The sequence below is a fragment of the Bos taurus genome, chromosome 5 (genome assembly GCF_002263795.3).
Source record: "Bos taurus isolate L1 Dominette 01449 registration number 42190680 breed Hereford chromosome 5, ARS-UCD2.0, whole genome shotgun sequence".
NCBI lineage: Eukaryota > Metazoa > Chordata > Mammalia > Artiodactyla > Bovidae > Bos > Bos taurus.
This window is the reverse complement of record NC_037332.1, coordinates 103,450,514-103,465,366: the sequence shown is the minus strand read 5'-3', so window position 1 is coordinate 103,465,366 and position 14,853 is coordinate 103,450,514. Positions and strand designations below refer to the sequence as shown.

The 14,853-nt window shown below is 45.0% G+C and overlaps 1 protein-coding gene across 1 annotated transcript in view; it reads right to left on the bottom strand.

Annotated features, from left to right (window-relative positions):
* Window positions 1-14,365, bottom strand: part of LPCAT3 (lysophosphatidylcholine acyltransferase 3) — a 37,024-nt gene extending 22,659 nt beyond the window's left edge. The window contains 1 exon segment of the mRNA NM_001024546.2: window positions 14,157-14,365. Coding sequence (NP_001019717.2) covers window positions 14,157-14,301 — 145 coding nt within the window. The 5' untranslated portion in view covers window positions 14,302-14,365.
* Between the last annotated feature and the right edge of the window lie 488 nt (window positions 14,366-14,853).

The window sequence follows — 14,853 nt, the reverse complement described above, 5'->3', positions numbered from 1 at the left end:
CCCAGAACTCCCAGGAAGAAGGCGATTTGCCACTAAGTTCACCCAGCTTCATTCAGTCTGAGGCCCTTCCTCTGCAAGGGTCTGTTTGAGGCCTGGGTGTGTATGTGTGTGTAGGTGTGGAGGTGGGAACTAGCAACATGCTCATGTGGTCATACATTGTTATAAAACATGTAAGATATTTTTATATTCTTTTTCTTAAAGAAAGTCACCAAGATTATAGAATTTTCAGGTTCTACAAATCCTGGATTATTAAAAAAAAAAAAATCAGCCACTACAACAAAACTAGGCATTTGTTGTCATTGTCAGTTAGTTGCTAAGTGGTGTCCGACTCTTTGCAACCCCATGGGCTGCAGCACGCCAGGGTTCCCTGTCCTTCACCATCTCCTGGAGTTTGTTCAAATTCATGCCCATTGAGTCTGTGATGCCGTCCGATTATCTCATCCTCTGCCATAAGATCTTACAAAAAGTCCTGAATGAACATTCGAGCCAACTCAGTATTTCAGACCCAGGAAGCCTGTTTAAGTCCAGGAAGGGAAGGAGTGCTGAAGTCACCTACCAGAGAGGTCTATCAGCTGGGAGCACAGGCTCAGCACAGGTCAGAGAGAGAGGCGGAGGGCTGGCCAGGCCTGCAGAGTTCCCAGCCTCATCTTCTCTGCTCTGTCCAGTCTGCCCCTCCTCTTACTTCTTATCTTTCGTGTCTTGTGTTACTGCTTCCTCCTCTTCTTTCCCTGTTATAACGGCCTGAAGTCTTCTATTCCCCGCTTCTCAGCTTTTACACTTCATGGTTCTCTCTCAAAAATCTTGAATTAGTGTGCGGCAGCCTGAGTTTTTTCCCCTTTTGATTCCTGGCGCTGGTTTTCAGTGGAGAAACTGGAGTTCTTCATTCCTGTTGTGACTTGATCTGGCCAGGGGTTGCCCCAAGGCTGCCAAGTGGCTAATTAGCTTTACACAACCCTCTCGAATAACTTGTCTTGGTAATTTTCCTCCCTCCCTCCTGTGAAGAGTTGCCAAATCTAGGCTTGTAAGTACAAACAAAGCAGGTGAGACTTCTTTTTCGCAACAAGTATTCCAGCAAGTGAAACAATAAACTCTTCCTGAACCAGCTGGGATTCTAACAGGAGAAAAGACAATGGCATCACACCCTCTAACTGAACCTATGAATCCGAGCGGCTGTGGATATTTGTTGGGTTCTGTTTCTCTACCTTTGTGAGCATACCTACTCACTCTTTATTCTTCAAGTCTGTGGATTTGGTGAATTTTAGTACATTCACAATGTTGTGCAACCACACCCACTACTAACGCCCCAATACCTCCATCACGCTAACCAGAAACCCCACACCTCTCAGCCGTCACCCCCAATTCAACCCTCCTCTCATCCCCACCAGCCACCAATCTACTTTCTGTCTTTATGGATTTGCCTCTTCTGGGCATCTCACATAAACGGGAGCAGACGTTACGTGGCCATTTGTGTCTGGCTTCTTTCGCTCAGCACCATGTTTTCAAAGTTCATCCACGCTATAGGAAGTATCAGTACTTCATTCCTTTTTATGGCTGAATATTCCATTTTATGAATATTAATATTTTGTTTATCCATTTGTCAGTTGGGTCATCCATTGTTTGTCAATGATAATAATGCGATGAATATGTGTGTACAGGTTTTTGTGTGAACATATACATCAACTCTTTTGGTAACATAATTAGGGGCGGAACTGCTGGGTCCTACTATAATACGTGCTTAACTTTGAGAAACTGCCAAACTGCTTTCTTCAGGGGCTGTGCTGTTTGACGTACCCACCAACCACCCATGAGGATTCCAATTTCCCCATATCTTCACCAACATTTGTTTACTCCTTTTTTTGGTTACAGCCATCCTGGTGGGTGTGAAGTGGTATGTCCTTATGACTTTGATCTCCATTTCCAAAGACTAAAGATGCTGAACATCTTTCCATGTGCTTATTGGCCATTTGCATGTCTTCTTTAGACAAATGTCTATTCGTATTCTTTGCCCATTTTTAAACTGAGTTGTCTTTTCATTGTTTAGTTATAAGAATTCTTGATATGTTCTGGATACTAGACCCTTACCAGATAAATGATTTACAAGTATTTTCTGTCTCTCTCCTTTTCTTTTCTGTTTCTCATTTCTTTTCACTTGCTTTATAGTATCCTTTCATGCAAAAAAGTTTAAAATTCTGATGAAGTTCACATTATCCCTGACCATCCATGCTGAAAAAAATCCAATTTCTTTATCAGCATCTCAGTATTACGTGAAGATTTGGGAAGAACTTTAAAAACTATTTAAAATTTTGTATTTTATTTATTTATTCTGGCCGCACCCTGCGGCATGCCAGGATCTTAGTTCCCCAACCAGGGATCAAACCCACACTCCCTGCATTGGACGTATGGAGTCTTAACCCTGGACCGCCAAGGCAAAGTCCCCAAGTTAGGTATTTTAGAATATAATAAAAGCATATATACCTTAAAAATATAAAACGAGATTAAGACTTGAAGAAGTTTGAAGCTTCTGGTGAGATGATGACCTGGCTCCCTATAATTACTGTTAGGCTCTTAGAATAAATAATACAAGTGCATGCTGTCTAGGTGGGCTTCCCAGGTGGCTCAGAGGTAACGAATCTGCCTCCAATGCAGGAAACACAGGAGACGCGGGTTCGATCCTTGGGTCAGAAAGGTCTCCCAGAGGAGGGCATGGTATACTCACTCCAGTATTCGTGCTTGGAGAATCTCCATTGACAGAGGAGCCTGAGGGGCTACAGTCCATAAGGTCGCACAGAGTCGAACACTGAAGTGACTTAGCACGCATGCTACATAGGAATTCTTAGGCTTTACTTTTGTTTCCTTCTGTCGGAAGAACTAAAGAAGAACTAAAACATGGGTTCAAATTATTCTTTAGCTAAAGACTGAGGGTTCCTAGTAGCCCTTCTGGTTCACTATTTTTAATTGGGGCCATGTATGTTGTATTCCAACTATAATCAATCTTTTCCACCAGAGTCTGAGGTATACACCACGGGAGCCTTAAAGGGCGCTGTTCCAGCTGGCCTCTGCTTGCTGGCTGGCAAACAGAAGTATTATATTTGTGGACAGTAATCCAGAATGGTGTCCAAGCCCATCTGAGTTTAGAATCGCTATCACAGCAGAAACTGGAAACCTCAAGGGCTATAAGCCACTGAGCACGTCTACATGGAAGCCACTTCTTATTACAGCAATACAAATACACAGCGACCAGAGCTCAGCCTTCTGGGAGCTCATATCCTCCTCAGATTTGCACACAACGTACTCAAATGAGTTCTTTCTTTTTTTTTATAGTGAGCTTAGTTGTCTACAAAATTACTATCTTACCACTTATAATTTTGTGTAGCAGGTATGACCATGTATGCTTTTCTTATCGAAATGCCATAGCAATATGATAGATACTTGATACTGAAAGCATCTTTAATTGACAAAAGCTTTTTATTGTTAATTTAAACTTAGCCTGTGCTTAGTGTGGGGTATTTAAACTGTCCACTCGACTTCATGCGAATCAAGAACAAAACCTGAGTCTTACCACTTTTGGCCTGAACTTCTCTCTGCTTTCTGACAAACGGTCCCTACAATTAGAATGCAATGACATTTCCATCAGAAGTCTCTATCGCTAACAATTATGGTACATGAGGTTCTCAGATGGAATCCTTTGTTCAGGGGGTCTGGAGTTTCACGAATCTCACTTATGTTCAAAGCCACTCCTTGAACAGGGAGGAACTTAGATTTTAAAAGCAATCCAGGGACTTCCCTGGTGGTCCAGTGGTTAAGACTCCATGCTCCCAATGTAGGGGGTGTGGATTCAATCCCTGGTTGGGTAACTAAGATCCCACATGCTCCACATGCCACACAATGCAGCCAAAAAATAAATAAAATAAAAAGCCATCCGTTTTAAGCCAAAAGGAAATCCTTATCCAGAAACTACTCATCCTTAATTTTAGTTTCTTACTTGCCACCTTCCCCATTCTAGCTTTGAAAACAGGGAGAAATAAAGATGTATACAGCATCTTTTGGGATACACAGATCTTAAGCTTTGAGGTCTCTAGGCAGCTATTACTGCTTCACCAAGAGAACTTTAGAACTCTAGAACTTTAGGGATACACAGATCTTAAGCTTTGAGGTCTCTAGGAAGCTATTACTGCTTCACCAAGAGAACTTTATGTGGGCCCTAAGTCTCCTTGCCCTTGTCTTCAGTAACTGCAGGGAAAATGTCAACACCCTTCAGCCCCTACCTTAAAAACTCTCTGCTTGAGGAGAACAATTCACCTAGAACTGCATGAGGGCATCTAATTTTTGTTAGAGCTACAGGTCACAACAGAAGGCCTGGAGAGATTATCATCTCTATTATCTATCTGATAATAGATTATCAGATATCTTATGTTCCCAAAGACCAATTTTATTAAAGATGAGGTTAGCACTGTATCTGATAAATTTTAAAATTATATTTAACTCATAACAAGTGGCAATAGTTTGAAACAATACAAAATTTAACTGCATTTAAAAAAATAATATAGTCATCAAAGAGCTTTCTTATTTGATAAGAAATCTGAGCTTATCTATCTGACAAGAGATGATAATGATATAATAATGCCATTAGTACATTAACCCTATGATTCAGTAATAATATTTGGAGATGTTAGCAAATGGGGAAACCTAAGCCAACAAAGGTCTGTCTAGTCAAGGCTATGGTTTTTCCAGTAGTCATGTATGGATGTGTGAGTTGGCCTATAAAGAAAGCTGAGTGCCGAAGAATTGATGCTTTTGAACTGTGGTGTTGGAGAAAACTCTTGAGAGTCCCTTGGACTGCAAGGAGACCCAACGAGTCCATCCTAAAGGAGATCAGTCCTGGGTGTTCACTGGAGGGTCTGATGTTGAAGCTGAAACTCCAATACTTTGGCCACCTGATGCGGAGAGCTGACTCATTTGAAAAGACCCTGATGCTGGGAAAGATTGAGGGCCAGAGTAGAAGAGGACAACAGAGGATGAGATGGTTGGATGGAATCACTGACCCAATGGACATGGGTTTGGGTGAACTCCAGGAGTTGGCGACGGACAGGGAGGCCTGGTGTGCTCCGGTTTGTGGGGTTGCAAAGAGTTGGACATGACTGAGCGACTGAACTGAACTGAACTGAAAGCTATAAAGAATCTGAGAGCATTTTGTTTATTCCAAAGATCGCAGGATACAAGTTTGACATCAACTGTTACAAAAAAGGGACCTGAAGCCACACATTAAGCCTGCAGTCCTCAGACATGCGGGGAAGCATATAACATGGACAGCTGTTAAAACACGGATCACTGGGCCTCATCCTGAGAGTCTCTCGTTTAGTCCCTCTGAGAACCTGACTGCCTAACAGGTTCCTAGCAGGTCTGATGCTGCTGGTCCCAAGACCACACTTGGAGTCTCCTTAGAAAGGAAGGAGATGAATATCTACTGAGGGAAGGGAGAGAACAATTATTTAAAACTATCCTGGGTCAGGCTTGGCCAAGGATCGATACAGTCTATTTCACCTGGTCCTCAGAGCTTCCCCAGAACAACGCTTCTTTCTCACACTTGGCCAGAGCAGAATGAGAGCGAAGGGTCTGCCTAGGCAGTTCTCTAGAAACAGGCAAGCTCTTCGATGACTATATCATTTTAAAAAATGCAGGTCGACTTTGCATTGTTTCAAAATATTGCTGCTTGTTATTAATTAAATATAATTTAAAAATATGTATCAGACACAGCGCTTAACTCTTAACCTCAATTCTTTAGTCAAATTGGCCTTTGGGAACATGAGGAAAAGGATGGCTGAAGCTCAGTAACTGGTCGATGGTGAAAGAGTTGGCACATATTTAATCTTACTGTAATTATTTTGTGGCTGCAATTATTTTTGTGCATGTGTGCTTAATCACTGGATGGCCAGGGATGCCGGAAGCCAGCATATTGCATATTGAGTGCATATTGCATATTGAGTGCAGCACTTTCCACAGCATCATCTTTCAGGATCTGGAATGGCTCAACTAGAATTCTATCACTGCCAGGAGCCAGCATGAGGAACTCCGCCCGTGGCAAAGGTCATGAGGAAGGAGGCTCGGCATATGCAAATGCGGGATCGAGCCTCAGGCGTTCTCCTGGAAATTCTCGAGCATCTACCCCCAAAACCAGAGTCTGCCTACTTTCTGCTTTGTGCTCTCACCTACACCTCTGACTTTACTGGCGGGGGGGGAGGGGGCGGGGAGGGGGGGGCTGTCCCCCACTACCTCTCTCTGAAAAAAGAGTTAACTTATAGCTCCAGTTAATAAAGTTCCTGGGTGTGATAGTGTTTCAACCTACAAACTCCTTTGGAAGTCCTCTAGCCTGCCTGAATAGATTTTTCTGGCCACATGTGATCACTCAGAGCCTCCCAACTGTGAGAGGCATGAGATGTTCTAAACTGTCTAAATACAGAGTCCTTTGAACAGTTAAAAGATTGATTAGAAATTGTATTGGTGAAGGGTTTTTCACTTGTTGGGCCAATGTTTGCTGCTAAGTCTCCATATCCCTTACCTGCTGTGTCCCTGGCAGTGTATTGATTAATATAATTGGTGTAAGTAGTAGCTTTAATGTTTGTAACCTTGGACCCTTGAGTTAATTCTTTTCTTGATTGAGCCCACCACACCTTTACCCTATAGGAATGCAACTTTATCTAATGCTTTTGGAGGGTGGCTCCTGACTTTGGAATAATCACCTTTAGAGAAAAATAAGTTTCTTAAAATGTTAGCAGGCCTCCTGGCCATAAGATGATGTAAATCACCTGAACTTTTGCATATGATAAGTTTGAAAGCCTGGCTTCTGATTAGAACCAGGAACTGCTGTCCTTGCATGACTCCACCCCTTCCCCCATTATCCTCTATGCACAACTTAAGGTATAAAAACTACTTTGGAAAATAAAGTGCGGGCCTTGTTCACCGAAACTTGGTCTCCCCATGTCACTCTCTCTCTCACTCTGGCTGAATCTCCATCTGGAGCGCAGAACCCACCATGCTTACTAATTACGCCTGGGCTTCTAAGATCCGACAGGGGAGGCCTCAGTGTCTCCTCTCCTTCGGGAGAACGGAAGGACGCCTGTGGCCTACGTAAGTGGTGCAAACTTCTTGTCTTGAAGTTTTATTGGTCTCCCTCATAAACCAAGCTACTCAGCCTCTTTTCTCCACTGAATTTCCTCACTGAGCTATCCTCATTCTATTACTCTTTATATCTTTGATAAATATTTAAATAAATAAGTCGCCTATGCCGTCTCTCCTTCGAATACCCTGGATCAGCCAGGGCTGGACCCCGGCACAGGGAAATCCCCCAATTTAATCTTAATTAATTTTAGAAATCTGCATCTAGGCCTGCAGGTCTGTAAAGATGCTTGTCCTGCCAGCTCACTCTGTCACACAGCACCCCCACCACCACATCCCCCCGCCCCCAGCCCATTCCCCGCCCCCTGAAGACTCAATCATGCTTTCCTCTGCAGCTCCTTTATGGAACCTCTGGTGTCCCAGCCAAGCTGGACTGCCTGCTGTTCCTCAGGTCTTCCTCACTTTTCCTGCTCTCCACATACATGCTCATTATCCTTTGTTGTTGAAAAGTTCCCCTTTCCATCTCCACCTGACTAGAATCTTCCGTGCCTTTTAAGGTCTAGCTGAAATGCCATTTCCTTTTTCAAGACCGAACCCCATTTTTAAAAGGCTGCTGGATGGAACTCCTTCAGTGAATTCCCATGGCTGCCCAGACAGATTTCATGTCAGTGGGCATGTAATTGCTTTGTTAAATTACCCTGTGGATAGAATCTCATGGGCCCTGTTTTACACGTCTCTGCAAAGAAATGGGCTTCCCAGGTGGTGTAGGAGTAAAGAATCTACCTGCCAGTGCAGGAGACACAAGAGACGCAGGTTCAATCCCTGGGTCAGGAAGATTCCCTGGAGTTGGAAATGGCAACCGACTTCAATATTCTTGCCTGAAAAATTCTATGGACAGAAGAGCCTGGTGGGCTACAGTCTGTGGGGTCGCAAAGAGTTGGACACGACTGAGTGACTGAGCACTCATGCACACTGCAAAAAAATGGTTCTGTTTGACATTAAAGTTATATTGGCATTCAAACATGAAGTTTTGTGCAATATAAGATATTGGAGTGTAGATTAAAAAGTTGGAAAAATATATTTAAAAGAAATCCCCAATAGGAAGCTTTAAGTTATGATAAAATTTGTGGCTATGAATTAGAATAAAGATAAAAGTCTAAAATGAAGAATGGACCTAGCCTTTTGGGACGAGATGAGACCTTGAAAGTCTTTAGGATAATCTCCTTACTTCACAGTCATAGGATTTTTGGATCATGCTTTGTATTATGGTCAGAAGTCTCATTTGTCTCATTAATGCTGCTTAGTTTCCACCGTGCCTAGCTGAGGGGTCTTCATTTTGCTACTTGAAAAAAAAAAGCTTTTTGCCCTGAATGATGGATTTAGTTGTGAAGGGCCAGGCCTGACTCTGGTCCAAAGGGAGCTGAACTGTGGGACCTCCTTTGATTTTAAAGGTCGCTAACCATAGTGGTGCTGATTCTGAAGCTCCAAGGAATGAGTCCTCACCTGCAAGTGCCACTTTAGATGAGTCTACCAGCCAAGCCGCAGTCGTGGCCAAGCCTGAAGGAGGAGCTTGCACTAGGTGGGGTGACCATCTGCTCCATTTGGCTGATGCCATCTTTGGCTGTTGAGAGGTACCTAACATGCTGATTACATCTTGGTTCAGTCATGTAAAGAGTAGATGATACCAAGGGCCTTTGTCTTTCCCATCCCACACGCTCCTCCCAGTCCCAAGGTGGTAAAGAGCAGGGGTTTCAGAGGTGGGCAGAAATGGGTATGAGCTGGAGGTCTCAGCTTCCTATCTGCACAAGGAAGCTAATAAGAGGGCTGTATATAACTTAGGGGTAATTGGCAAGCCAGGCGTGGTATTGTTGAGCGCTTTATAAATGTCAGCTACCAATGCCATTATTACCACACTCTAGATTCTCTCTGGCATTTCAGTCCCTCCCTGATTCAGTTATGATACCACTGAAAAGTGAAAATGTTAGCAGGGTTGTGTCTGACTCTTTGTGACTCCATGGACTGTAGCCCCCTAGGCTCCTCTGTCCATGGGATTCTCCAGGCAAGGATGCTGGAGTGGGTAGCCATTCCCTTCTCCAGTATTGACTTCTAAAACCATTATCTTTATCAACTGTTACCAGCTATTATCAATCGTTATCAACTGTTTTCAAACTCAAGACTAGGCTTCACAAGACAAGCTGGAGGTGCCCTTGGAACCTAAAGCCAGTCCCAAAACTAGGTCATTCCCTGGCACTGAACAACATCTAACCCTCACTTGACCTCTCCACATTTGTGAAAGTCACCATCACCTTTTCAGCTCCCCTGGCAGAAGGCCTGAGCTTGTTTTTTTTTTTTTTTTCCCACCCCTCAACTATTATACTTCTTTCTCTCTCAGGCAATCAGTTGCCAAGTCATTCATCCACACTTTCACTTATTCAGTAAATATTTATTGGGCCCTTTCCACAAATCTTCCCTGGTGGCTCAGACGGTAAAGCGTCTGCTTACAACACGGGAGACCTTGGTTCGATCCCTGGGTTGGGAAGATCTCCTGGAGAAGGAAATGGCAACCCACTCCAGTATTCTTGCCTGGAAAATCCCATGGACGGAGGAACCTCGTAGGCTACAGTCCATGGGGTTGCAAAGAGTCGGACATGACTGAGCGACATTTACTTTACTCTTACTTTACTTCTACTTTACTTCCACAAGCCAGGTACTGTATTCAACTGATGAACAGAACTTAAAACGATTGCTGCCCTCATCTGCACATATATAATCACGCTTTGGCATGGGTACTCATTCGGAAGGGGATTTCAGTCCAGAGGAGAAAGTACAACATGGCACATAACTTAAAATGAGAGGCAGGAAAGGACTCTGTGAGGAAGTGGCAATCTGAACCAAGGCCCGAAAGAGCAAAAGGCTCGGTGAGGTGGGTAATGAGCACAGAGCACTCTTGGCAGTCGGATCAGCAGGTACCATGGCTCAGGTGGGAAGGGCCTGATGCCTTTTCTGATGGCATCAGGACTTGGCCACAAGGCTGTGAACTTGCTCAGGTCAAGGCTGGAGTGGGAGATTCCCAGGGATGTATGGAACCTCTGGTGGGGGCTGAGCCAAGAGAGGCATGGGGTTGGGTCACCCTGGCTGCGCCGGGGAGAACGGACTGAGTGGACAGGAAGAAACTAGAGAGATCTGTCCAGGGGCTATTCGGGCAGTTCTGGTGACAGATGGTCAGTGGCTGTGATGATGGAGGGAAGGAGTGTATCTGAGGCACAATTTAGAGGTGGTGCTGATAGAACTCGGTGACTGGGGTGAGAGCAGAGTGAGAGGGGGAGGTGATAAGGCTGGTTCCTGGGTTTCTGGTGCGTTCAGCTGTGTAGATGAAAAGTAGTCACAGAATCTATCTTCCAAACTACTCTGTACTCCTGGATCCGCTCCCAGGACAGTGCTGGCCCATCGCTCTCCTTTCAAGTATCTGCGATGGCTCCTGATCACCTGCTTCAGTAAGCACACACTTCTTCCCCTAGCTTTCAAGGATCCACAACCTACATTTCCAGTCTTTTTTTTTTTTGAATTTTCTTGGCCGTGCCATGGGGCACGTGGGATCTTAGTTTGCTGACCAGGGATTGAGCCCACACCTCTTGCACTGGAAGTGCGGAGTCTTAACCACTAGACCAACAGGGAAGTCCCTTCCAGTCCTATTTTCTACTACTTCTCTACTTAGGTCCTGCTTCAGTCCAACTGGACCACTTCCTGTTCCTGGAATGTGTCACCACACGTCCTTGCCTTGGTCCCTATTCCTCACCATCTCAGTCTGCTGAAACCCTATTCAACTTTCAAAGTTCATTAAAGGTCCAGTCGTTAAACCTCATAAAGCTCTGGGAATCTCTGCTGCCACTTAGAGTGCCACCTGTTATTTTGGTTACGAGAGGACTTATCACCTGCCTGTTCCCTGCCCCCAACAGACCACAGGTCATACCTTCGGGTGCCCAGCCCCATTATTCATCCTGTACCACTGCCCTTTCCTTTGCAGGGCCAAGCACAGTGCTTCACCCACAACAGGTACATTTTGCTGAATTTATTTGGAACAATTCATGTTGCTAATTATGCTAAGGAACGAGGAGACCTGAGTTGTTGAACCGGAGATGTTTTCCAGTGGCATCTGCCAGCACCAGAGCTCACAGCAAAATTTATCTTCCACCAAACTCCTGGCAATCAGACGCAAGACAGACACACACATGCCCCTCTTGACAGCGTCCTCTGCCTGTTTGAAATTCTTCAGTGCAAAAGTGCTCATAAACTTACCCTTTCCTTGCAGCACCTAATAGAAAAAAATTACAGCCTCTAACTCAGGAGTTTTAAAACTGCTTGCTGTAACCCATTAGTGGGTCTTGAAATCAATTTAGTAGGTTGTAAATGATACTAAAAAATAAAATAGAAAATAGCTAAGCACACTACCTATACTCAGGATGAGTAATGTTTCCTGAAACTTCTGTTTCCAATGCAAGTATACATCTGTGTGTTTACTGGGTCATGATGTAAAATGTTATTTCTCACCATGGGCCCCAGTTCAAAAGGTTTGAAGGCTAACGCTGGAGAGACCAAGATCCACACACAACTCAAACAGGGAAAGATGTTAGGGAACCAGTAATGAGACTATCTAACTAAAACAGTGAGACATTCATATTTTATCCCCTTAAGATGTGAATGTCTGATATACCTAACTCTTCAGGGGACCTGCATTTCAGTGCTTTTAACCAAAATTAATCTCGTTAGTAGAAAGTGAGTCAGAAATTGTTTCTAACTACAGGCCTTTCGGTACCTCAGGCAAGGATTTCCTCCAGTATCCCAGTTCCCCAGGAGAGGTGGTTCAGGAACTCCATTGCTGAAAGGCTACTGGTTTCTAGGTTACAATACACAGAAGTGATGATACTTTTGTAGGAGAAGCATATTTACAACCAGAAAAATGCACCCTTTCTTCCATGTACTTGTCAACAAGCTTATCAATGTATGTTTCTGTGTATGTATGTAACCTAAACCTAGAAAATACAATCCTATATATCCATGTGTGAAACTTAGCCCTGATCAATTTAGGGGTCAATGTGAACCCCAATTGACCTAAAAATGAGATATACTATGAGTTACTGAAGGCAACAACACATGTGGGCTAGGAAGAGGGGATGTGGGCCATGGTAGGATGGGCAAGGGGGTTCAAGAGTGTGATGGATGTATTATACCAAGTTTTTATTACCTTGATGCTTGGTGGTAATGAGAGGATGAGGTTAGGGGGTAAGCTATGGAGAAAACAACTTTCTAGACAGGTGTATGCCCCATGATAGTACACAGTAGCCCACTACAAGTGCACAGGCTGTATTTAATTATGTCATCACTAAAAAGACAGATTCCAAGCCTAATTCTAGCCGCAGCTCCGTTTAACAGGTTGTCCCTTATAATTTGTTGCTCCTTGTGTTACAATCTCCATTTATAGTTGAGACATCAACAGCTGGCTTCTTAATGAATGAAATGTAAACACTCTTAATTGTCAATTATAATCCCAACAAATAACTAGGCCTGGAAAAAGGGAGAAGAAGTAGGAAGTTCAAAGCTGATGTGGTGCAAAGAACCCTAGATTGAAGTACTGATAAATTTGGGTTAGATCTGGGTGGCAGCAAGTAAGTTCCACAATCTAAGGTTCCTGACAAGTCTAAAATTTTGTAATTCTACAAGGGAGGGTAAAAGTGATCTTTATCTGGAAGAAAGAAAGAGTATCTTGGCTTGATGTGTGATGAGCAAATGATAATGATATTACCCAAGGTTGTTTAAATATGAATTAATGCCTTTCCCATTATCTAGATCAGATTAGCACCCTTTAGGTGATATTACATATCAGTGTCTCTACCGACTATTCCATAAATTCCAAATTTCTTACCAGTATTTAAGGCTTTCCACATCTGCCCAACTTTATCTCAAATTTGTGGTTCAGACCTGCTCCTGCACCCACCCTCCCCAACAAGTCTTGTTTAATTCTTCACCACTCCTACTCTCCTAGCTCAAGTCCCATAACCTTCATAAAGCCTTCCAACTACTCAAATATTTAATATCAGCTTATGACCTTTGAATTCCTACCAGACTTTATAGCAACCCTATCAGATAGGCATTATTATCTCATTTCATAAGTAAGGAAACTAAAGGCCCCAGAGAAGTTAAGTGGTTCACCCAGCATCTTAGTTTGTGAGCAGCAGGACTGATTTGTTTGCCCTCCAAGTCCACACACTTTTTTTTTCTTACTGTGCCATGCTGCTTCATCTATTAAAAAAAAACCATAGAGGAAGGATGCATTTAAAAAAGCCCATAAACCAGTTACAATACGGTTTGTTGTGACATAAATGCAAATATACCACATCCTTTGAACTACGTGTGTAAAACACGCTTGGGGTAGCGTGAATAGTTTTTAAGGGGTTGCCAGCCCTGTTTTCCAAGCCCAGTACTAAAATAATATTCCACGGTAAATGACAGGTGGGTGGCTAAGGACAAGAAAAAGCAGTATGGTTAAAAGAAGAAATTAGAAACGGGACAAAAAGATGAGAGTGTAATACAAGCTGGCAATGCACACAAGAGACACAGAATATGCAAGCATGGAGTATGGGGCTGAGCGGGTCCATAGGACTAAAATATCTAAGTTTGGGAGCCTATACCTGCCAATGAGAAGCGCGCGTGTCTGAGGGTTGATATTAATAACAGCAGTACACATGGACAGAGAGTAGAACTCAAGAGAGAGACAAATAAGGACAGGTCGTAGGGACACAGGGCAGAGCATGACAAGATGAGGGTGGTGGCGCCCAATGAGGGGCCAGAAGGGTACAAGAGGGGTCGAAGGGAAAGGTGAAGAAGGTACAGTGCCCCCAGACTCCAGAATAGTGTCATCTTCCTCTTCACAGCTGGTTGGTATGTGTGAGGATTGACACCCGCACCCCAAAAAGCCCTCCCCGTGGCTCCGGGAAGAGGGCGAGGTCACGTCCCCGTCCCCCGGGGACTCCGCGAGGGGTCCTTACCTAGGAAGATGGAGATGATGAGCCGCAGCGCCTGTTCTGACGCGCCCAGGGACGTCGCCAACTTGTTAAGGCTCAGGTCTTGGAAACCCCACAGCAGCCCCCTCGTCAGCTCCGCTTCCATGTCCCCCTCGGCTGCGGACGCCATCTTAGCTCCGGGCGTCCCCCAGGGACCCCTCTGCTCCGCGCGCCCCGAATGTGGGCACAGCGCTGGAGCTTCACCCCCAATTCCGGCCCGGAGCCCGCCCACGGCGTGCGCATTGGCTGCGGACCCGCCCAAAGGCTCCGGGCTCAGCCGGTCATTGGTCAGCCCGGGCCGGGGGCGGGGCCTCACGCGGCAAGGTAGGCCGGGGGCGGGGCCTCATATTTGTAAGGCAAAGGTGACTCGGCCCGAGAAAGAACGCGGGGCAGGCCGGGGGCGGGGCTTGGAACCGGGAACCAGATCCGCGATTGGAAAAGTAAGAAGCCGGCGGCGGAGGACTGTACAACTCAGTTCTAACAGCTCGGGGGAGGAGTCGGGGCGGGCGAGAGTCCTGCCGGCTCGTGCGCTGCCTCCCTATTGGCTGAGACGGAGCAGGCGAGAGTCGGGGCGGGGGGGGCTGTCACCCGACCGCGAGGTTACTCTCGGTCGCAGGCGCGCCGGGGTTACTGGGGCATGTAACGGGAGGGCGCGAATTCCTGCGGCGGCCTCGCGAGCGCC